The following is a 25,333-nucleotide window of genomic DNA, read 5'->3' as shown; positions in this document are numbered from 1 at the left end:
GTATTGTTATGTCTACTAGTTCAGAGAACTTCTCCATAATTTAACATACTGAAGAAAGGATTAAGGCCAGCTCTTGCCAAGACCATCATGCATGCCTACTGCAACGACTGCAATTCCAGTGCACGCTGGCTGAAAGGAAAAGGGTTAAGGAGGCAAATGAAGCGTCCGAGGCCTCTTTTGGGAAATCATAAAACAACAGGGGGCGAGACAATGCAGATAGGAGACCAAGATCTATAGGCAATAGTTTCAATGAAGTGTCTTGTACCTGCCATAAGAAGCTATTTACTGTTGAATGCCACAACATGCCTATTCTTCCCAGAATGGTCTCCTTGCAATGGACGAAGTGGGGATCTGTCCTTGCTGACAAAGGTAAGTTTCTAGCATCCTTGGACATAATTCTCAGTCTCTGAAGATCAACTATGTTAAAATCCCCAGCAGGAAGGGCAGAACCACTCTTCAGGGGTCAAGTTCACTCCTAGAATGACGTGCTAAGGCGGTGATGGGCATTTGCTCTTCAGAAGTCCCCCTGCCAGGATTCTGAAGTTTTAGACTACTACCCTGTTTTTCAGCTTGCGTATGAGGTTGCCAGAAGAAACTGTAAGGGTAATGGGCTGAAACACTACTTATATGATGATGGCATTTAGCTCTATGTATTCCTCACGGTCACGCCACTGTGGGCCCCTTTCATGGCTGTCAGACATATTTGGGTGGATGAAGGGGCAGTTGGTAAAAACTCAGTGCAGATAAGACCAAGGTAATGGGAAGTAGCATGCTCTAATGCAGGGGTCGGCAACGTACGGCACGCAGCTCGCCAGGGTAAGCACCCTGGCGGGCCGGGCCAGTTTATTTACCTGCTGATGCGGCAGGTTCGGCCGATCGCGGCCCCCACTCGCTGCGGTTCGCCGTCCCGGGCCAATGGGGGCGGCAAGAAGCGGAGCAGGTTGCCGACCCCTGCTCTAATGGTTCTTATGAGAACTCCGGCATCTGAACTTTCTGGAATTTGGCATAGCCTTGGGCAACTAACGTAATGCCTGTGCCTCAGTTCCTGCATCTGTAAAATATGACTTAATCCCGCTCAGTGCAGAGGACCAGGCCTAACGTTTACCTGACTTGTTTCCAGCCGGAGGAAGGGAGGACTTGCCATTGTCCATTATTGACAATGGCCAGATCCAGGTACTTTAGAGGAAACTATTAAATGGGTAATTGTGGAATAACCTGCCTTTAGGGAAAGGTTCTTATCCCCCTTAATTAGAGGTAGATTCCCTGAAGTGTGAGAGTCTATATTGCTTCCAGATGTTTGGGTTTATTAACTCATTACAAATTTATTTGGGCATAAGCTTTCGTGAGTAAAAACCTCACTTCTTCGGATGTATCCGAAGAAGTGAGGTTTTTACTCACGAAAGCTTATGCCCAAATAAATCTGTTAGTCTTTAAGGTGCCACCAGACTCCTTGTTGTTTTTGTAGATACAGACTAACACGGCTACCCCCTGATACTTGACACTCATTACAAATGCAACTCTGGATGTTCTCATTACATAAAATGATACTTCCCTGAATCCTGCTCAGCTCTTAGCTTCAATCATAGCTTGCAACAATGAGTTCCAGAAGTGAATTGTGCCTAGCCTCTACTAATGCCTGCATTGGAAAATAGACACGTTGAGCACCCACACTACAAGGACTGAGCGGGATCAGAGTCAATAGGAAGGTTGAGCTTCTATAGAATCTTCAAACACCGATTCAGTTAAAATCAAAACTACTGGTAATAAAACTTGCTAAGTAATTAGTTCATGCTGAATCTGGTAATGGAAAAGTGCCACCCACTATAAGGCACTTATTTTTTACAGTATTGGCATTTAAATTGCTTCAGCGCTTTAATGAAGATAATACTTTGTGTTTCATACTAACTATTCAGAGTGAAATGAGCTGAGCTGTAAAGTAATAATGGTGATTGATCAGTGTGAAATTTTTTTAAAAAGTTACAGACTTGAAAGTAATAAGTATTCTGTTCCAGCAGCAGCCACCAAGTACTTTTAAAACTTTGAAATTCAACAACAAGGATAGGATCCTCTGAAATAACTGATGCCATTTTTACCCTGAGCGTATTATTAATCAGGTATTAATTTGTGGACTAGTGGATGTTAGCTCAAATGCTATAATAATCAGCTCCATTTACACTTACATGACACTTGTCACCTGAAATCTCAAAGCACTTTGCAAACATTAATTAAGCCCACAACACCCTTAGAAGGTGATTAACCTCTCTCTGCCTCTGTAAAATTGAGCTAAGAGGCTTTCCCAGCACCAGTCAGTGACTGAAAGAGCCAGGAATAGAACCCAGAATTGTTGGTCTCAGACAACACTGACCCATCAGGCTAGTCATAGAGTAGTGATCACTTATATTGCTACTGATGCATTGAAAGGTTACTGGTATTGCTTGGAAGGATTAGATTTTTATCTGTAAATGTCAATTTCACCATCCTGTGTGCGCACACAAATATCTGATAACAACTGAAATTTACAGATAGGCAAAGAAAGACAAATGCTGCTTGAGCTCTTACTAGAGTTTAAGGCTATTTACTTACTATATTTTGACCTGTGATGTTGACAATTTGTATTTTAACTTTCTGAATCTCAATGTTTACTATCATTAAATAATTCTTGTCTGACTCCCCATCATTTCCCACAACTATGAAAATTTAAATGGATAAAAACAGAAAAAAAAAAGCTTAAAAATATCAAATATAATCTGTCAAAATTATTTAAAAAAAAAATCAATTTCTGCTGAGTTTATTTACTGGTTACTCTTCAACACCATGCTGGTAGAAGGCTATTCTACCCATTTCCTCTGCCCTCCCCTACCAAGTATTTGGGCATGATATAAGCTTTAGACATCGTCCCTTTGGAGGCTGCAGGAATTAGCAGCAGCTTGTCTTCTAGTTAAGACTCCTGACTACAGCTCATCACATTGTATTCCATGCTGTACACAGGTTCTCTAGCCAGTTCAATAGGCTAGGTCCTACCTAGCTCAGGGACTGCCTCTTGCTCCATCTCCATCCCCATCAGCATCCCGCAACAACAGGTGTAGCTGACAGAGAGACCATGGCAGACAGTTCCCAGGCTGAAACAGTGGAGAGCAGAATGAACCCACATCTTGCCCTCTTTAGGGCCTATTCCAACTCCAACAAAACCAATTAAAAGACCCATTGGCATCTATGGGTGTTGGGTCAGGACCTTCGGGAACGATGCAAGGCTCATCTCTTGGTGTAGGCCTTTCTGAAATAGATGACTGCTACTGCAGATGGGTAGACAGCATTTCTCCTGGAATATGACCACCAAGAATGATCCTGCTATAGAACTGAACTTCTAAAATCAAAGATGGCATGGTATTTACCAAAGGTGGTTTTTACTAGGTAAAATCATGGCTTTTATTGCCCTGGGAAAAGCTAGTTAGGAAATGCCTTAAATTGGGGCTATTTTAAAAACTGTTTCATTAAAGTACACCACATTACATTTGATTTTATAGTTACATATTCAAATTGTGGTTACATAAGGCAGTGGACTAACTTAGGCTTGTACAAATAAAGGAAAACTGCAGTAGGTGTAATACTAATATGTAATTATCATACTGAACATTGATATTTCTCAAACTAAAATGTATACAGACAACACCAAGGAAGTTATACGTCACGACGCATTTCAGTTTTCAATATTATATAAACAAAAGGAAAAAAACCTATTTGATTATATGAAAACAACCCTCATGTGGAGTTGTTGGCTTGAAGCATTAAGCAACCAGAAGCACGCAGAGTTGCAGACTGCCAGTCTCCAGGTCCATTTGGCCATGCAGCATTCTGTAGAAGACCAATTTTGATGCAGTACACCTCTACCTCGATATAACACGACCTGATATAACACAAATTTGGATATAACACGGTAAAGCAGTGCTCCGGGGCACTCCAGTGGATCAAAGCAAGTTCGATATATCACGGTTTCACCTATAACGCGGTAAGATTTTTTGGCTCCCGAGGACAGCGTTATATCGAGGTAGAGGTGTAGTTAGACAGAGCCTGTTCCTCACTTCTGAATAGATGTATACAAAGTTTGAAAAGATTTGTTCTACGCTTCCTGAACCCTGATGCTATTATTTTGCGCAGTTTCCTGGTTTAAATCTGTATTTACCTGTGCCCTATCCTAAACTAGTTTTTCCACCAGAAATTGCCAGCCCTAACAGAAATGATGCTATTTTTACCTATGCATACAAAATCTGGATACTAGGGTGAAGGGCACATTAGACATGCAAGGATAACAGTTCACACCTCCTCTCATTTACACCAGTTTACATCAGGAGTCACTTCTGTAAAGTCAATCAAATTAAACTGGTGTGAGAGCAGAGTCAGGCCTTCGTGTATTAGGCACACATTTTCCTAAGAATTAATTTGGCTAGCTGTTTGGAAAAAGACACCAGCATGTAAAATATCAGAAGAGAAACAATATCCACATTTGTTTGAGGATTATATTAAGGGCTGCAAGTCCAGCAACTGAATCATCATTCCAGTGAACTTTTGACATCCACTGTAGTTAAAAAACAAGTTGTTCCTTACCGCTGCACTTCCTTATTCTTCCACAAGGAGGCAGACTGAGCCTTTGGCACACGTTCAATAAAATTCACCAGCTCTTCCATGAGAAGTCTGCAAAGGAACCATAACTAGCATTAAACAAAAACACCACAAATTCTCATTGCATGAAATTAGGATATTTCATTACAATGACAGTCACTGCATTAGCTACTAACATACTGCATAAAAATTCATGGGATGGGGTATGTTTTTTTTTTTTTTTTTTTTAAATCCTCTCTTCCTCATAGGCTAAAACAAGAAAAAAGCCACACCATTCCAGACTTCCAGAGTCAGAATTTCAGATTGTATAAATCAATATTGCTTCATTGAAGTCAATGGAACAACGCTAGATTATGCCAGCTGAGGACCTGCCCACAGACTTTTGGCTCATCTAAAAAAATGGAATGACAATGGACATTACCATATTTCTCTCCCGTTAGACTCACAGATGTTAATGTCAGAAGGGACCATCACGATCATATAGGGTTAGGGTTGGGTGACGTGTTCTAGAATACAGGCTAGTGTTACAACACGTTCATACAAGTTAGAGTTGGAAAAGACCCATTAGCTGATATCTGCCCAGCACTTTGAAGAGGTCAAGTGCAATGTTAGTGTTAACTCTTATCCCCTGCAACTTCAGGATGCAGTCTTCAAGATAGAGGCTGTATCAGGTATTAGAGTGAAACTACATTTGAACTAACCATTCCGATCTCAAAAATTTATATATGCCTTCCTTTATGAAGAAAAGCTGTAGGAGGATGTTTCCCAGAATATACATATATATTTTACATGACGACAGGCTGGAGAATACTGCAGCCTGTTACTTTTTAATATTGGCCATGTTATTTCCATTCAGGGCTCAGCAAACACCAAGGTTGGAACAGATTATTTAGTAATAGTTAGTTACGCTAATCTGTGCCACTTTGCATTTTGCTGTGAGCATCTTTCCCAGACCTTAAGAAGAGCTCTGTGCGACTCCAAAGCTTGTCTCTCTCACCAAGAGAAGTTGGTCCAATAAAAGATATTACCTCACCCTTCATGTCTCACAAATATTCTGGGAACAACACAGCTACAACTACACTGCATACATTAAACAGTTTCAATCCTGCAATCTTTACTTGCATGGATGAGTCCTCTGAAGTCAACAAGACTACTGGGGTAAGTAAGGGCTGCAAGACTGGGCTCTGCAGTAACCTTTACAGTGTTGCCAAGTCTTGCAATTTTATCCTGAGTCTCATATTTGACTTTTTTCCCCCTTAAAGCCTCAGCAACTGGAGTCATGTGATTATGGGAGAATCTGAGTTTTCATTTTAAAATAAGCAAGTTTCTTACCCTCATGGTTGTGGAGCAAAGCTTGCAAATGTGACATCCAAAGGCCCAAAAACCAGGAGGCAAATGAAGTTTATTGGGTTTTTAAAAATCTTATTTTTTTCAAAGTCTAAACATCATGATTTTTGAAGGCTTGAGGTCAGCAATACTGGATTTACACTGCTGCAAGTCACAATGGGTCTACTGGAGCTGCGCTGTTTTGGGTGCACTATTGCCCTGAGTCCACACACAGCACTCACAGCAGGGCCAGCCACAGAGTTTGGAAAAGGCTGAGTCAATACATTTTCAGCTGTAAAGACTTGGTGAACTTTCAACTATTGCCTGGAAGCCTCTTAGGAACAGAAGATGCCACACTTCTACCCACACTGTCCTTTACACCTTTTCCTTAGTAGTGAAGGGAAAGGATAACAGAATATTAAAGGGCTCTTTACCTGCCAATCTGAACAGTGGGCTCAGTGGCATACACCGTCCCAGTGAATCCAGTATACTCTGTGATGTAGGGCAATGCCATCATACAGTGATAGTTTGAGATCAGGATGACATCTACCGTAGACAGGTCTAGCAGCTCAGTCTGAAAACAGAAGGAAACGACAAGTGACCTGTAATCTTTGCACACATGGTTTGGGAAACTAAAGCAAAATTTACACACTTTTCATTGTAACCTGATGAACATTTAACCATTAAAACGGGGGCACATAATGTCTGTGAGGACAGTTAAGATTTTCCATGAGTTAATATTTTTTAAAAACCTCTAAGTTACCCCCTCCTTTGGGTTGCTCAGGACATCCAGTCTTTGATTTGTCTATCTTAGACGTTGAAATTGACGGTTAGCACAGACCCTTGAGTATTTATGGTTGCAATAAATAATATTACTTCTCATTATACAATTAGTACGTGTCCATCAACATGAGTGAACATTTCATCCAATCACCATAGACTATCCCACAGCCACTTATTATGGGGTTTCTTGCATCTTCCTCTCCAGCAGCTGGTTGGCATTGCCCACTGCTGGAAACAGCATAGTAGTCTAGATGAACACCAGTCTATCTAGCAATGACAATCCTACATTCCTAAACTTCACACACTAAACATTGCATTACTTAACATCTTTATCAGTCACAATGTTTTCCATCAGAGAATCAGAGTATGAGATTGTGACACTTCATCAGATACTAAGAAACAGAGGTAGAGTCCAATTTGTTTTTATGTGACAGCTACAGTAATGGGGCAAAGGAGAAAATTTAACACATGCAGGAATTTTAATTAGAGATATTTACTGGTAATGCTAGAATACAAATGGTGTCAAGTCAGAAATTTACAAGACATTTGACCTCTAACTCAGTTATTATAGAGCAGCTAATGGGATTCAACAGTTATCAAGCACAGATTATCCCATTACAAGGCTTGGTCCATCGATCTGAATAAAATGGCAGAAAAGTAGGTCACACCTTTCCAGAAGCCTGACCCTAGTGTTCTAGTGACAAATTTCTGATCTCAGATCTCTAGTTCTCATGTTTTCAGCCCATGATCATGCGCGAAGTTGCAGGCGTATCTTCAAAGTGCAACTCAATGAGGCAAAGAATGGGCAGAGGGAATAAAAGCAGGAAGAACCATCTTGGGATACAGAACACACATGATCCATTTATCTTTCTAACCTTGCCGGACAGAATCATAAAAATGTAGGGTCGGAAGGGAGCTAAAGAAGTCAAGTCCAGTCCCTTGTGCTGAAGCAGGGCCATGTAAACCTAGAACATCCCTGACAGGTGTTTGTCCAACCTGTACTTAATCTCCACAACCTCCCTTGGAAGCCTATTCCAGAGCTTAACTCTGGAACTAAAAACTACCATTAGAGTTAGAAAGTTTTCCCCTAATATCTAACCTAAATCTCCCTTGCTGCAGATTAAGCCCATTATTTCTTGTCCTACCTTCATGGACATGGAGAACAATTGATAACAGTCCCCTTTATAACAGTCCTTAATATAACTGAAGGCTTATCAGGTCCCACCTCAGGTCATCTTCTCTCAAGATGAAACATGCCTGGTTTTTTTAAACTTTTCCGCATAGGTCAGGTTTTTCAAACTGTTTACCATTTTTGTTGCTCTCCTCTGGAGTCTCTCCAATTTGTCCACATCTTTCCCATTGGGTGGCGCCCAGAACTGGACACAGCACTCCAGCTGAGACCTCACCAGTGCCAATTAAATACCACTGTGCCTAACTAAGGCTTCTACTGCAGCATCGAGGGCCTGTTTCTTCTATGAATCTAATCCTCCATGGATTTTGTGCTTTTCTCAAACCCTGTCTTGTGCGAGGGAGCCCAAGCTCAATGGCAGTTTAGATCATACAAAACTGAATGGGAGGTGAACTTCGGTGCTGCACATGGATCCAACCTGGAGACTCATCAGAAAGGATGAGGAAGATGGGGAACCTAAAGGATCAACCGTAGAGTCCCAGTGCTTCAGCTGCTCTCCACATTAGGAATATTCTGTACATAAATCAAAGCAGTGCAACAAAGAAAACAAATGCAAAGGGGGAGAAAGCATGCACTATGGAGCTCCTGTTAAAAAAAAAACACCTATGAAATACAAAGTTGTTTTTTAAATGTGGGAGAGACTCAGACAGTTGCCCAAGGGGAGTGAGTGTTGTACACTATGGCCCACAATAGTAAAAGCCTGCTCTCCTGCCAAGTCGTTAGTGTGTGATCCTTAAAGGTAGGAAGTGTCTGAGTGCAGAGATCCAGTCTAATAAAGAGGTCCCAAATATATATACAGCTTATACAAAATTAAAGGCTTTAAAATAGGGCTGTCAAGCGATTAAAAAAATTAATTGTGATTAATCGCACTGTAGAATAATAGAATACCATTTAAATATTTTTGGATGTTTTCTACATTTTCAAATATTGATTTAAATTAGAACACAGAATACAAAGTGTAAAATATTCATTTTTTATTACAAATATTTACACTGTAAAAAACAAAGAAATCGTATTTTTCAATTCACCTAATACAAGTACTGTGGTGCAATCTCTTTGTCATGAAAGGGCAACTTACAAATGTAGATTTTTTTGTTACATAACTGTAAACAAGATTGTTTACATTGGCAAAAGATAATGCTGCCTGCATCTTGTTTACAATGTCACCTGGAAGTGAGCACAGGCGTTTGCAGGGCCTTGTTGTAGCCGGCATCACGAAATATTTATGTGCCAGATGCACTAAAGATTCATATGTCCCTTCATGCTTCAACCATCATTCCAGAGGACGTGTGTCCATGCTGATGACGGGTTCTGCTCGATAACGATCCAAAGCAGAGCAGACCGACGCATGTTCATTTTCATCATCTGAGTCCGATGCCACCAGCAGAAGGTTGATTTTCTTTTTTGGTGGTTTGAGTTCTGTAGTTTCCGCATCAGAGTGTTGCTATTTTAAGACTTCTGAAAACATGCTCCACACCTCATCCCTCTCAGATTTTGGAAGGCACTTAAGATTCTTAAATCTTGGGATGAGTTCTGTAGCTATCTTTAGAAATTTCACATTGGTATCATCTTTCATTGCAAATTTGACAAAATGCAAAGTGTTCTTAACAAACAACATGTGCTGGTCATCATCTGAGACAGCTACAACATGAACTATATGGCAGAATGCGGGTAAAACAGAGCAGGAGACATACAATTCTTCCCCAAGGAGTTCAGTCACAAATTTAATTAATGCATTATTTTTTAAATGAGCGTCATCAGCATGGAAGTATGTCCTCTGGAACGATGGCTGAAGCATGTAGAGGCATATGAATCTTTAGCGCATTTGGCACGTAAATATCTTGTGACACCAGGTATAACAGTGCCATGCGAACACCTGTTCTCACTTTCAGGTGACATTGTAATTAAGAAGTGGGCAGCATTATCTCCCATAAATGTAAACAAACTTGTTTCTTTTAGCAACTGGCTGAACAAGAAGTAGGACTGAGTGGACTTGTAGGCTCTAAAGTTTTAGATCGTTTTATTTTTGAAAGCAGTTATATAACAAAAAAACCCCTACCTTTGTAAGTTGCACTTTCATGACAAAGTGGTTGCACTACTGTACTTGTATGAGGCGAATTGAAAAATACTATTTCTTTTATCATTTTTACAGTGCAAATATTTGTAATAAAAAATATAAAGTGAGTGCTATACACTTTGTATTCTGTGTTGTAATTGAAATTGATATATTTGAAAATGTAGAAAACATCCAAAAATATTTAATCAATTTCAATTGGTATTCTATTGTTTAACAGTGTGATTAATTGCGATTAATTTTTTTTAGTTAATCGCGTGAGTTAACTGAGATTAATCAACTGGCCAAGATGAAAGTCAATGAATCATTTAATATGTAGCTAGTCAAAGAATGTAGAGTGCTGTCACAGGGAGACTGGCCACTTTAAGGGGGAAATGGGCCAGATAGAGAGCAGATGCCCTCTATAAAGACATAGGGCCCGGTTGAGAAAAGGAGAAGCAGGAATCTGGTGAATTGCTCAGGGAGAGCTGCACGAGATCTGAGAGAGCAGTAAGTGAGAGCTGCTGGGGCAGAAAGAGAACAAATGAGATGAGCACAAATGGAGAGAACTAGCCAGAACTGAGAAACCTGCCAAGCAGAAGGCTTGTGCAGAGACCCCTAGGTCAAAGGTTCTCAAACTGTGGTCCACGAGCTCCATTCAGGTTGTCCACGGATAGTTCCTTCTAAGGTGCGTGCCTGGGCAGCCGCACATGAGAGAATGAAGGGCCGCCCACCTGATTAGTGGAGCCGCGCAGGGTTGGCTCCACTATTTAGGTGCCTGGACCCTGGAGAAGATGCACATGTAAGTTGAGGTGGTGGCCTTCGGGGAAATAGGAGGTGGGGGGGGCAGGAGGGTGAAAAGAGGGAGTAGGGGGAATTTGGGACATGCAGGGCTGCGGTGGACAGAGAAAGAGGCAACTTTCTTCAGCTCAATGGCTGCGGCTGCTGGGGAGAGAACCCCCTCCTTCGCAGCCCGAGCCCAGGCGCTGCCACGGTGAGGGAGAGAGGAAGAAAACCCCGCTTCTTCCCAGCCCAGTGGTTGCCACGGCGCGGGAGAGACACCCCCCTCCTTCCTAGCCCAGCGCGGTGGCTGCCACGGCGGGGGAGTGATTACTGATACTAAAATATGAGTTGTGTGCTATCTAGGGGTTACAGTGGACAAGAAGCTGGATATGAGTTGACAGTGTGCCCTTGTTGCCAAGAAGGCTAATGGCATTTTGGGCTGTATAAATAGGGGCATTGCCAGCAGATCGAGGAACGTGATCATTCCCCTCTGTTCGACATTGGTGAGGCCTCATCTGGAGTACTGTGTCCAGTTTTGGGCCCCACACTACAAGAAGGATGTGGAAAAATTGGAAAGAGTCCAGAGGAGGGCAACAAAAATGATTAGGGGACTGGAGCACATGACTTATGAGGAGAGGCTGAGGGAACTGGGATTGTTTAGTCTGCAGAAGAGAAGAATGAGGGCGGATTTGATAGCTGCTTTCAACTACCTGAAAGGGGGTTCCAAAGAGGATGGATCTAGACTGTTCTCAGTGATACCTGATTACAGAACAAGGAGTAATGGTTTCAAGTTGCAGTGGGGGAGGTTTAGATTGGACATTAGGACAAACTTTTTCACTAAGAGGGTGTTGAAGCACTGGAATGGGTTACCTAGGGAGGTGGTGGAATCTCCATCCTTAGAGGTTTTTAAGGTCAGGCTTGACAAAGCCCTGGCTGGGATGTTTAGTTGGGGTTGGTCCTGCTTTGAGCAGGGGGTTGGACTAGATGACCTCCTGAGGTCCCTTCCAACCCTGATATTCTATGATTTGTAGAACAAAAAAACCTTTATTATGAAGATTTTTTTTAATATAGCATTTTTATCCAAAGCGCTTTACAATCATTAGCTAACAGTACAAACAACATTTGGAAAGATCATTAAGTGGTCCGCCATGACCCTCAGCAATTTTCAAGTGGTCTGTGGGGAAAAAAAAAGAAAAAGTTTGAGAACCACTGCCCTAGGTAATGTGGGAGAACCAGCTGCGTCAGAGCAGGCGGTGCCCAGAAGCAAAAGGCTTGATCCTGGAGGGAGGTTCCAATGAATCCTAGAATATCAGGGTTGGAAGGGACCTCAGGAGGTATCTAGTTCAACCCCCTGCTCAAAGCAGGACCAACCCCCAACTAAATCATCCCAGCCAGGGCTTTGTCAAGCCGGGCCTTAAAAACCTCTAAGGAAGGAGATTCCACCACCTCTCTGTGGGTTAGATGGCTGTCGGTTTGATCTGTGGGGGAGATGAGCAATTTGATCGGCTCTGGGGAACGTAGAGGAAACAGACACAGGACATTCTTGTATCACTGCCAGACGGTGCCCTAGCGGGGGTTGAGTCCTGTTACAGGTGCACATAATGCAATCATGGTTGGGCAAACCAACAAAGCAAGCATGAGCAGTCTTACAAAAAGGATATTCCTGTGGTCAGATTTGTCACTGTGGGATAAAATAAAGGCACAGACTTCACTAGGAGAGTGAACGCTTTTGTTCCACAGCCAACACAAGGCTGTCGGAAGTTGTAAGCAGAAGCGATACCTTAAACTTGCTGCCTCTGCAGAAGTCCCCTCAAAAGTGAGAGCGTGGAAGGAGAGAGAGCTTCCTCTTGTGATCTAACCACAAGCAGGACTTCTGCTTTACTGGGACCAAGGATGTCATAGCTTGATACATTCAGCTGGCAATGTCACCCAAGCATTCTACCAAAGGGGAGAGTTTGCAAGGCAAGAGATATATAGTTGTGTATCACCAGCATTACACCAGTGCAACATACTTGTTGAGAACCTTGAGAGACAGTGGAGCATCTCAACAGAAGCTGCCTATAAAATCTCTAAAATGGTATCACTGTCGTCTTCCACTTATGACTAAGGAGCATCAGATACACTGGCAACAGCACTCACTCACCAAAGCTACAACTCCCTGTCAGTCACCAGACAGCTGCAGAGCCAGGTTTATTCCAGTCCAGCAGTATCATCAGAAAAGCCAGTTGACCTACATCTAAAATGAGCAGTTGATCATTTGTGACCCTGACAAGTATGGTCTCAACTCCAAAGGAAGGCTGGAAATTAGTCTACCTAGGACATTGGTGCCAAGGGCACCTGGAGTTGAACAGCCACTGCCTTCTGCATCACCATCCATAAGAAGGTTTGTTTGGGTGTTAAAAAAAAAAAAAAAGGGACAGTAACTGCCAAGCATTCTGGTCCTTGAAGTGGGGGCATGTTCCTACATGTTTGAAGTAGCAAGCAGCGTCCCCACAGAAAGTTGATGACATGGCTTGTCAAAAACTGCACCAACCACCAACTTGCTTTTAGCAATTGAAGCGTCAGAAGCTGCAAGGGGTGCACTTCAAGGAATCAGTAGACCAGGGACATTGATGTCAAAAACCGGAAGATGACCCAAGCAAGTTGAAGTAGTCTGTTTGGAGACCAGGGCTCTCACAGTCAAAAGGCCTGGAAAAGACAGCCCAGAGGTAATCCTATCTTTATACTTCAAGAACACAGGAAACTTAAATCAAGTGAAGGAACTTCTAATGGAACAAGAGTGAGGCTTAACCAGACTGCAGGCTACCCAAAAGAGTTCAGTTAGGCACGTCAGGAAAGCCTCTATGGTCAGAGACAAGTAACTTCTCTGTGCTTCAGTCACAGTTATGTATGTCTGAACATGTATCCATTGTCATATACAGGTTTGCCATATCCTATTGCCCTTTTTTATGAGGCTTCAAATGCCAATGTAGCTTCTGTAAGTGTCTTAGTAGCCGACTGTCAGATGTTAATTCTCTCGAGTTATCTTGCACCAATCTCCTAAAATAATGGTCTAGTAGGGCTGTTTCTATCCTTTCTGCAATGTCACAAATATCAGAGGTGTCTTATTATCTTGGAAGTTTAAAAAAAAAAAAAGTGTCACGGGATACTTGAATGGAATACTATTTCTGCATTAAGGTTCCAATGAAACTCACCTCTGGCAAACAGAATTCAGGTACAGAGTCTACAAACACATGGCCAGAACATTCCTTTAGTTCCTATAAGGAAAAGGATATTAATAGGCAAGAAGAAATGACATAAAAGCAGCTTTTAAAACTCAAAGCTATACAAATGAAGACTTCCCTCTAACATGGTGGATTTTACTCTTCAGATCCATTGCCGGCTTTCCATTACAACAGCTAACTTCCAGCTTTTTAAATTAAATTAAATTTAAATTAATGGAGATATCCCATCTCCGAGAACTGGAAGGGACCTTGAAAGGTCATCGAGTCCAGCCCCCTGCCTTCACTAGCAGGACCAAGTACTGATTTTGCCCCAGATCCCTAAGTGGCCCCCTCAAGGACTGAGCTCACAACCCCGGGTTTAGCAGGCCAATGTTCAAACCACTGAGCTATCCCTCTCCCCCTAAATTTTTTTTATTACTTTAATCGTTTCTTTTCAGTTCTAACCACTCTTTTTTGGAAAGAGGGTTTTGCTAGGGTTGCTTTCAATGGGAGATGAGACTGTTCAGTACTTCAGGGGATTGGAACGTTGGTTTGAATGAGCAGGTAGGGCACTGTAACAAACACTAAAGGAGCTCCAGCATGTAAGGGGTTCATTGCTAATCACAAGGCTGGGGTTATGAAAGGAGAGGGAAAGGTGGTGCAAAGGAAGCTATCATAGCAGGGGGTCCTCTTCCTTTTCAACTAGCTGAAGCTGGAAATGCCTTGGGTGAGTATTTCCTAGCAGTACAAGTAGGTTTACTCTGGTTTTGAGTTTTGTCATTTGGAAATAAAGCAAGCCCCAAAGAACAGGATGTGAAGCGACTTCTTGTTGGGATTTGTTTTTCCTTGTGTGGCTGGAAAGACTGCTTACCAGCTTACAAGACCATTAAAACATTTTACAGATTTGGACCCCAGTCCGGCATTAATGGAAACAAGACCTGGCCTTTAGCTCATAGGTTTGAAGCATTTTATTCAACATCTTTTCTTGATCTAAGCCTTGTGTTGCATATCCTGTTAGATTTCATCCCCTTTTATCTCTATTGCTCTATTTTTCCTGCTCTCCCCACCAGTCCAAGACAGCAACATCTGAAAGTTTAGCCAAATGAAAAATCACAAGCTTCAAGGTTATGCATGTGCAAGGTAAACAAAAGTGATCTCAAACTTGATCCTAGTATCATCTTGCAAGTCATCCACAGACCACCTCCTCTTAAAACACCTCTGTTTATTGTCCCAAAACGAACGGTTTCAGCCAGCTTTGGAATGAGATTCAGTCTTCAGTTCTAATTCTTAATAGTTATGGTGCACTTGAAAACTAATAAAAAATGAGCAATTACATCTAATGACAGAAGTCTCCTAACCTCATCTTGAAGGAGTTAAGAATGATTAAAACTAGATCAGGGTGAATTTCAATGTCTCTCCTGGACTTAAATAGGTTTTATAACTGCATCCAGAATAATGCTACAAGAGGGTATATGTCCACCTTACATGACAAAATACCCTCCTTTGACCCTCACTCCCTTCTTTTCCAGCATCAGTAAGAGTATTAGTCATTCAAAGCAGTTACAGTGGTCAATGCAAGGGTAGGAGATGCTACCTTTGAATTAATAAAATGTGACCCTGCTCTGACACTGCATTGGTTTGAAGAATCTTTGGAACAAATACCGTGCGAATGGAACTACAGCAAATCATACCCTGTACAAGACACTGATGTCATATCAGGTCTGTGGATTCTTTGGACAGGATACAGTATTTATGGTAAAGAAGAGATGCGTGAGGAGTTGGTTCTGATAGACATTCAGATGGGCATTTGTTCTGGAAGGCAGTGTGGCCCAGGACACAAAGCTAGGACTTAGGAGAAATGGGTCTACTCCCAGTTCTCCCAACTCATTGTGCACAAGTTACTTAGGCTCTTATTTACAGAGGTACTGAGCATCCACAGCTCCCATTGACTTCAAACAGAAGAAAATCAGACCCTTCATCTGTGAGTTTCATTTCCCCATCAATCTTTTTCCACCTCTACAATTCTATGTGCCTATTATTAAGGTTCTGATTTAAGGGATGCATGAAGTCAGAAAAAGGAACAATTAAACGTGTGCCCCTGGGTATTTAACCTGCATCTGCCTATTTTACAAACATTAAACAAGTTTATGCCTGTTTCAACTGTGGGAGAGTAAGCTGGATTCTGCGGTGCCTCAGATCAATAGATCTGAATTCCGATTGTGAAATTTTTGTACAAGGTAAGGATGCAAGAGGCAAAAAGATCACACTTCTCAAGTGCAGTCAGGGTAAATTGGGTAAATTCCAGGCCTTGGAATTAGAGGAGTCCAGGAGTGAAATCCTGCCCCACTGAATTCAAATCCTGTCCCATTTAGTTTAATGACAAACTCCCATTGACTTCAACACAGTCAAGATTTCACCCCTTGATTCTAGTCTCTACCCTGCCACAGATTTCCGATGTGACCATGGGCAAATCATTCAGCTTCTCTAGTTCCCCATCTAAAAACAGGGATAATAATACTCATCTACATCACAAGTGGGTTACGAGGCTTAATTCATTAGTGTTAGTAAAGAGCTTTGACGTTCTCTGATAGAAGGCACATCAGAATGACAAGGTCTAAAATATGAAACCCCATGAAATAAGAGAAAATTAAAAAACAGTCACACACACACTACTTCTGCACTTTAAAATGACCCGTAAAAACTGTAACCTCCAAAGACTGAAAACCACAGAGCCACTGATCGGATATTGCAACAAAACATTTTGCTAATGACATGCACATAAATATATGCAAGGAAGCAGCACAGAAATATCGTTACAGTACTACAGCTCCAGACACATCAGGTGACTTCTTGCATGGCAAAGAAATTCAAAAGCTCCGTAAGTTACCTTGTCTAGGAAAGTGTTTCCATCTTTTAAAACCCAGCCAGGGAGTTTGGACAGCCTGGGACTGCAGGGGGAAAAAACAATTTGCAAAGTATTAAGTCATCATTAATAATGGTATAATTCACTTCATTTTTTGGTTAAGCACTGACCTTATACTTGGTGCTGTACAGGAAATAGACAAACCCTGACTCAAGGAACTAACAAGTTCAACATGAAATCATGTAAGTATTCACAGGAATTACTTTAAAAAATATCATAATTATGGAACACATTTGAGGCTGAGAGGAGGGAGGGGAGCGTGCCAAAGAATCTTTATATCCACAAAGAAATTAAACCTTGTTTTAGGTCTCACCCAAAGAGCCACACAAAATATAAATGTATAGCAACATATTTCCCTGTGTCGGAAGCAAGAAGGTGCGAGTCAACCCTGCTGGTATTTGAACCCATGTTTCAGATTGGAAGCTCAGATACTACCAAGCTACACTTGTGGGTGTGATTTTATTTTTAAGACTGATAAACAATCCTTGAGGAAGACATCCCAACAAAGTGTTTAGAGGAAGCATGAGAGCAGCACTCGCTGTGCTACTATAGTTAAGAGATTATCAAAACCTCCAGTGTATCATCTTCTGAGGACCTGTAAGTGAGCTGCAAACTCTCACAAACCCAGAAACAGGGGGAAGGTTATTCAGCTCTCCTGTGACTGGGCATTGCAGCAACAGTGTACTGGGGCTGTGTTAACTTCAGATTCTGGGAGAGATCCTGAGAGGCGAGCATCTCCTGCAAATTCCATTGACTGCAGAGAGATTCACAGGGGCGCAGTACCTCAGAAGAGGAAGTGATTCAATGGCTTAGAGGGAGGAAGGAGTTCCAAGCTTACAGAGCTGCCATATGAGGAGAGATTAATAAGACTGGGACTTTTCAGCTTGGAAAAGAGACGGCTAAGGGGGGGTATGATAGAGGACTATAAAATCATGACTGGTGTGGAGAAAGTAAATAAGTGTTATTTACTCCTTCTCATAACACAAGAACTAGGGGTCACCAAATGAAATTAACAGGCAGCCGGTTTAACACAAACAAAAGGAAGTATTTCTTCACACAGAGCACAGTCAACCTGTGGAACTCTTTGACAGAGGATGTTGTGAAGGCCAAGACTATAACAGGACCCAAAAAAGAACTAGATTAATTAATAGAAGATAGGTCCATCAATGGCTATTAGCCAGGATGGGCAGGGATGGTGTCCCTAGCCTCTGTTTGCCAGAAGCTGGGAATGGGTGACAAGGGATGATTGATGATTACCTGTTCTGTTCATTCCCTCTGGGGCACCTGGCATTGGCCACTGTCGGAAGACAGGATACTGGGCTAGATGGACCATTGGTCTGACCCAGTACGGCCATTCTTATGTAGAGCAGCACAAGCAAAAGTGCAAATGACCCCAGCACACACTACGGAACATCACAAGGAGTGGGACACAGAGGAGATTAAGACTGGAGGAGTGAAGACTGGGGATAAGATAAGATTAGAGCTGTGGCATGAGAGGGTGATGCCAGGTGAAGTCAATCCCATTTTGAAAACTGGGAGGGCAAAGTTGAATTAGTTTGGAAATGTACAAGCAGCCAGTGAGTGCGCGGAGGTGAAATGAGCCCGTTTCCTGGAATAACATAGCAATCTAGACACAGGAATTCAAAGAAGCTCACTTTGAGAAAGTGAGATGGGGTTAAAAAAACTAAGGGAAAGGCAGGAATGAAGCAAGAACAAGTGTATGTGATACGCTAGAGGTGAAAAAGTTTAAACAAGGGAGAGATGAGACGGAGCGTCTGGAGTCAAAGAGGATACCAAGACATTTGGCTTTGGTAGCAAAATTAAAAGCTAAGTCTTGGGTTTGAGTGGTAGTGGATTTAGAGACATGGGGCAAAGAGGACTCTTTCCTAGAAGCCAGAAAGTAGCACAATTCCCTCCTACATCACTCTTGACATTGTGATGGATTGATTGATTAATCCAAACTAGTTAGAACTGTCACATAAATAATGTGAGCAAGCGTATCACTCTGCTAGAAAGGAAAGGTCAAGCGCCTTCTCTGTGTTCACTTTTAGCTCTTTGCATTTGACTTTGTTGTAAGAGAGAGAACTTCAGCTGATACACCTGTTTCCAGTGTATAGATGGCACGAAAGAATGTTCTTTAGCCAACTCATCAAACGCATGCTATGTGCATGAATGGTGGTGTATCGGGCTGCTGACAGCAAGGAAGGCCTTTGCAGGACTAGATGGAGTCTAAACAGCTTTGTGATAGAACAGAAAAGTGTGAAGAATGTTCTTCACACTTTTCATTGGGCGAAACAAGACAGGGCTTCCCTCATTGGAAGTCTAAAGCAAAGGTATGAGGCGTGTCTCATTTTAGCAAAGTCCAAGGAAAAGAGGAAAGATGGCCCAGTGGTTAGGGCACAAACCTAGAACTTGGGAAACCTGGGTTCAAATTCACTTCTATTTTTAGCAAGCTAGCTAGAGTACAGCTAACAAGAGTACATCTACATGAGTAGCCATTTGCTCCCCCCAGCTACTACATAGCTGTACCCTTCGTGCCTCAGTTCCCCATCCCCATTGTACAGATAATAGCCCTGCCCTATCTCACAGGGATGTTGTGATGATAAAGATATTAAAAACTGGGAGGTGCTCAGATACTGCGGTAACTGGGATCCTATAAATACCATAGATAGAACAGGACTCCTCAGATCCAGCCCCTCTCAAGATCCTGACTTTCACTGCCACAACTCATCCCTTTCACAGAGTGCTGAGGAGGAGATTAGTTATCTCCCCAAAGCTGGCCGAGCCCTTCAAATGCACACGCTCGGTACATTTCTTGCTGCAAGGACTTTTCAGTCACCTTACAGACAAGACTGTCTCTGAATCTGATTAGTTGGTTCTGTTGGGTCAGGCGAGGGTCAAATCTGACATCTTTCTTTATTGTAATTGAGTCAATTTTGTTCAGAAGTTCTGGAGATTCTTGGGGCATTTGGGGCTATGACCTGCAATGTAGTCACTCATGATAGGTTAAATCGAACAAGGAGGCACTGGATCTGTTATTGGTGGAGGTAGTCACCATCGCCTCAAGGAGCACTGATGCCAGCATGCCTAAAGCAACTGTTAGGCCTTTGCTGAAGAAGTTACTTCTTGGCACAGATAATGTCAATTACTGCTCTAAGTTTCCTGTTTGGGTGAAGTTTTTGCAAAGCAGGTGTGGACCTGGAGTCCTCAGACTTCATAGATCCTTTTAAAAAAAAACCTAGTCGTGGCCCTCTGCATGGTATGTAGATAGCGCTCATCTCATTTTGGTGCTGGACAAAGCTCAGGTATCCATGCTGATTCTTTTAGTTCATATCAATTGCCTTCAATAAAGCAGAGGTTGAGCTGCAGGCCCTGGCAGAACGATGCTTATGTGGTTCTGTTTTTTCCCCTCCAAGAAGACATGTTGGGCAGTTGCTCTACTCCATTTAATCAATGAGATTGCTCTCCCACCCCCATGATAACCTCCAGTCCAGCCCCTGGACCCCTGCGGGTATTAGACCAGAGTCAAAACTACAGCATCCACCTGCTACCGTGACTAAGGTTGTGGGCCAAGGCATTCGAAGGGGCCTATAGAATTTTAATTAAAACTCTTATTAGCCTCTAGTCACCATAGAGTTAAACATATCCCTTTCCTCCCCACCTACCATTCTGGCAACTTGTTCAACCTTACAAAAGAAGTAAGCCACCCTAGCAAGGTGGCTAATTTCATTTCTACCACGAGGAAGCATGGTCTAGTCAGGGGGGAGAGCACAGAAGTGGGAGTCTGGAGATCTAAATTACATTTCTGGCTCTAATAATCACTCACGGTGGGATCCTGGACAAGTCACATTACCCCATCGTTAATCCATTTCTAGCCCCACCTGTTAAAAAATTAGGATAATGCTGCTTATGCTTTCAAATCTACAGGTGAAAAGCGCTAAGTGTTATTTTTATTTGCATTAGTTCAGACTCCGAAGAAGAGCTGGAGAAGAAGGTGGTTAAACAGCGTTTGCTGGGATTCCATGCACTCCAGATCAGTTACCCGTTTATCTCATCTTGCATGAAGAAGCCAGAAAGATGACAGATATGCGACCTCACTTGCACTAAGCGGTTGCAGCAATACTTTACTGAAGCTTAGAATAAATTATCTGGAAAAGCCAATCAATAAATTGATAAAATGTCTTCTGTCTACTGAGCCAAAGGACATTATTTTGATAAAGGGAACTTTTAAGTGAGCAGGTCTATATATGATATCAGACGATAATGCTTATTTGTACCCTTTCTCGCTGCAGGTGCCATTTTAAGAAAAGCACTCCAAGTGCAGCCTAGAAAGAGCTGGGCTAGGGAGCTTTCAGGCTGCAGACCGACCATACCTCTGAACCAGTGGCAGCGGGAGGAAATTGAGGGTAGATGTCATATCCAGTCCGCAGTCTAACATGATAGTGGTGGATTTGAACTTGAGCACGTTGCATGGCAAGGTTGGATGCCCCGACAAGCAGTACTGAAAGAAGAAAACTAGAATTAGTAAAGAATCAACTATAACAAAGGACAAGCTGAAAAGGGGCCCTTAAGGGCCACATGAGGCTTCTTGGCAAACAACCCTGCAAGGGAAAAGTTGTATAAATGTAGCCTGCATAAGCAGCAGCTCTGGGTGTGCTGCCTGCTTCTGAACAAAGACACCAGAGATGCACAGCACAAGTTACATTTATGTAACCTCCTCTATCATGAAGAATCCTAAATGCTTTGCAAACTTAACAAGCCAAGACATAAATTACATATCAGAGAGGTCACTTCAGTCTCAGCTGAGAAGCAGGCACCTCTGGTATGGAAAGTGGCAAATATTTGAAAATGCAGAGCAACACTGTGGAACAGTATAAGCCATGAAGGGAAGAATATGGCATATGATGGAAACCGGAGGGGTAATATAATTGCTCAAACTAGAATGCAGACATGAGGGCATCTGCTCTCCTACTTGGGATCTGTAATGACCTCAAGTGGTCAAGATTTTGCTTTTACATCTCAAAGATATCACTTCTGGTAGCATAGCCTCTCGTGCGGCACTATTTAAATACTAAGCATGACAATAATCACTTTATATATTCAAAGCGCTTCACAGTCATTTAAAAAACTAAATTGATTAAAAACTGATTTTAAACGCTAAGTTTATTTTGTCATCATTTATTTCATCTTTCTCTCTTTAGTGAATAAGGTAGATTCGTCAATTTTACTTTCTAGCTCCGATCCCGCACATTAGCACAGGCCCACAGTGTTTGGGTTAAAACTCCCGAGGAGAATGTTTACATCCACCCCAAATAAGCTGTTTTTAATTAAATTTGAAAAATCATGAAGACATTTTCCTTATTTGATTTGTAATTGCTTAAGTTTTAATTTTAAATTGCAAAACCTAAGTTATTCAACAGCATCCCTTTAAATTCTGCCTTCTGTCAGCATCGCTTTAAGAGATGTCCTTGCAGTTTTGGGGCCTATAGTATAAGAATAATGTCCATTAAGTCAATAGAGCTACTCCCGGGTGTAAAATTAAGCACTCGCATAAGTCTTTATATTACTGAAATCGTATGTAACTGCTGCCACAGATCCAGCAAGTGGGAGGAGATGTGGGAAAACAGACAATTTTCTGTAGACCCTAAACAAACAAAGGTATTAAAAATTCAGCAATTAAGTATTTTTAAATGGGTACACTACAACCTTCAGTGTTCAAAACTCCCTTGTTATTAGAACAGGGTTATGTCCCTGAAGTGCTCAACACAGGGTGGATAAAAAACAATGATTTTATTTTTTAATTAAAAAAAATTGATTTTTTTTTATTTAAATAGGATTTTTTTGATAAAATGCTTTTTGAGGAAAAAACCTATCTAAAAATAGTTATAACTAAGATACATTATATCTCATCATGGAATAGGGATTATACATTTTAATTCTATAGTATGAGAATATATTCATGTAATGTTTAAGAAAAGTTTTGTAAATAAGTTCCAATAGTTCATGGATTAGGGACCCAATCTTATGGGATTCCACAGGCTTCTGTATAGATTATTTATAGGTTAATCTTTCTATCTACCCAATGGAACTCAGTGTTCAGTCTAGAAGATGCCATCAGAGATGCTTAGTTTTGCAGTTCTCAAACTGTGGATTTGTGAATCCAGAATTAACATTCTTGTTAACAGCAAAAATGTTTTTAAATAAATAAATAATATATAGAGGTGAGAAATAAGACCTCAACTCTATTGTCCCTCTGTAAATTTGTGTACACAGAGTCAATCCCTTACCTCTCTCTAAAAGTGCAAAGTTTCAAAAAGTTCAATGAATAGAAGATAGTTGGGGGTGGAATAGATCTGGAAAAGGAGAAGAAGATAAATATGAGATGTGAGGGACATATGCTTGTTTTGTTAAAATATTATATGTTTGCTGTTGAAGATAAAAATCCAGAATACTTAATGTTGTTGTTTTAGTTAAATAAAACAATTTAAAATGTCTTGTCTTGTGATGTTCTCCTCCTAATACAGCACAGCAAGAAAATCCTCCAAATATTAATGATTAACCTGTTGAACTGGAGATAGTTCACCTCCCAATGACTTCATAAATATCTGCTTAAATTAACTTTGGTAAATTAAATAACCAAATAATCATTCATTTTCTGATATAGCTGTAAAACTAATCTGAAAAGTTTTCAAAGTAAATCACTGTTTAAAAAAATATAGTGTGTACCTTCTAAAATGAAACCTAATCTATCTCTGAGTTGTGAAGAATATGTACTAAGGTTATAACAACCAACAAGAATGCACTTTTATGTAGAAAACCATTACTAAATTGAGTCTTCCTGGCTAATGATTTAAATCAAATCCACCCTGGCTCAACACCAAGACAAAACTTGGTTTTTGGAACGTGGGGACAATATACAAAGCAGATAGCTAGCTCAGGTCACAGCAGAGATGAGACACTAAAACTTACACATCCTGGGTGTCAGCGAGAGCAGATGGACAGGATCAGGAAGATTAACAACAGTCTCGGGAGAAACTTTGCTGTTTTCTGGACGGGATGATGGACAACACCATGAGAGTGTTGTCATCCTTATGAAGAAGGGAGCGGAGCATTCCCTGCTTGAATGGAAATCCATCAGCAGCAAACTTATGAGAGCCAGACTGAAAGGGCAACATACTAATATCACCCTGATTCAGTGTTATGCTCCGACAAATGACAGTGATGAAGAAGTAAAGGACAACCTTACACTACAGGTGGAGTTAGAGAGAGTACCATGCCATGACCTAACTATCGTCATGGGAGACCTGAATGCCAAGATAGGTAAGGACAACACAAACAACGACAGAGCATTGGGAAGACATGGGTGTGGCACTATGAATGAAAACGGAGAAAGGCTTGTTGATGTCTGTAATATCAATGACCTTCTCGTCTGCGGAACCCTATTTGAACATCGTGAAATTCACAAGCTGACATGGTGTTCTCCAAATGGCAGAGATAAGAACCAGATTGACCATATCATGATCAATGGCAAGTGGTGACGCTCACTGACAGACGTGAAAGTGAGAAGGGGTTCACATGTTGGCAGTGACCACCACCTTGTGACAGCCTCCATCAAGCTAAAACTGAGAAGTGTGGGTCCTCCAAACAAGGGATATAGACATTATGATATTGACAAGCTAACGTCCTTTGAAATACAGACAGCCTTCGTTCTGCAGTTAAAGAACAGGTTTCAAGCACTTGCAGACCTTGATGAAGAGGAGGGGAACGCAGATGAGGAGATCAACAAGAAGTGGGACAAAGTAACACCAATTTATAAACAGAGCAGTGAAGCCTGTCTAGGCTACAGGCAGAAGAGAAGGAAGAAGTGAATTATACACACAACAGGGAACGCCATAGAATCCAAACAAGCCCCGAAGAAAAAAGTTTTAGACACAAAATCCCAGAAGCGAAAGGACAAATACCATGAGCAGTAGAGCCAGGCACACCGGGAGGTCAAACGCCTTGTGAGAGCGGACAAACGGCATTATATTGATAATCTGGCAACACAAGCCAAGGATGCAGCTGCTCGTGGTGAACAAGGAACTGTCTACAAAATGATGCGGCTTATCAGTGGTAAACGGCAGACACCAACAAACACTCATCAGGAACAAACAAGGACACCTAACTACTGTAAAAGAACAAGAAATGCACTGGGCAGAGCATTTCAAAGAACTGCTAAACAGGGAGCCACCTAAAGAGGAAGCAAACATCCAGGAGGCAGAAGAAGATCTTGATATCGACACAGACACCCCAAATAAGGAAGAGATCATTCAAGCCATCACATCCTTAAAAAATGAGAAAGCTCCTGGCAAGGATAACTTGAATGCAGAACTGTTCAAGGTAAATCCTAAATTAGCAGCATCTATCCTGGCCCCTCTATATACATCAGTCTGGGAAAGGGAAAAAGTGCCAGATGA

The 25,333-nt window shown here is 41.7% G+C and overlaps 1 protein-coding gene across 2 annotated transcripts in view; it reads right to left on the bottom strand.

Annotated features, from left to right (window-relative positions):
- The window catches only part of INTS9 (integrator complex subunit 9), a 90,807-nt gene that overhangs the window by 60,968 nt on the left and 4,506 nt on the right, over window positions 1-25,333 (bottom strand). The window contains exons 1-6 of one of the 2 annotated variants that reach the window (XM_054023986.1): window positions 23,165-23,222; window positions 21,251-21,378; window positions 16,842-16,902; window positions 13,946-14,008; window positions 6,378-6,517; window positions 4,603-4,689 (exon numbers count right to left, since the gene is read on the bottom strand). In XM_054023986.1, coding sequence (XP_053879961.1) covers window positions 4,603-4,689; window positions 6,378-6,517; window positions 13,946-14,008; window positions 16,842-16,902; window positions 21,251-21,315 — 416 coding nt within the window. In that variant the 5' untranslated portion in view covers window positions 21,316-21,378; window positions 23,165-23,222. Of the gene's footprint in view, window positions 1-4,602; window positions 4,690-6,377; window positions 6,518-13,945; window positions 14,009-16,841; window positions 16,903-21,250; window positions 21,379-23,164; window positions 23,223-25,333 lie in introns of those variants that run through there. The other variant, XM_054023985.1, reaches the window with a different exon arrangement.

The sequence above is a fragment of the Malaclemys terrapin genome, chromosome 3 (assembly GCF_027887155.1).
Source record: "Malaclemys terrapin pileata isolate rMalTer1 chromosome 3, rMalTer1.hap1, whole genome shotgun sequence".
In the NCBI taxonomy this organism is placed as follows: domain Eukaryota; kingdom Metazoa; phylum Chordata; order Testudines; family Emydidae; genus Malaclemys; species Malaclemys terrapin.
The sequence above is the reverse complement of the archived record's forward strand: the minus strand, read 5'-3'. Positions and strand labels throughout refer to the sequence as shown.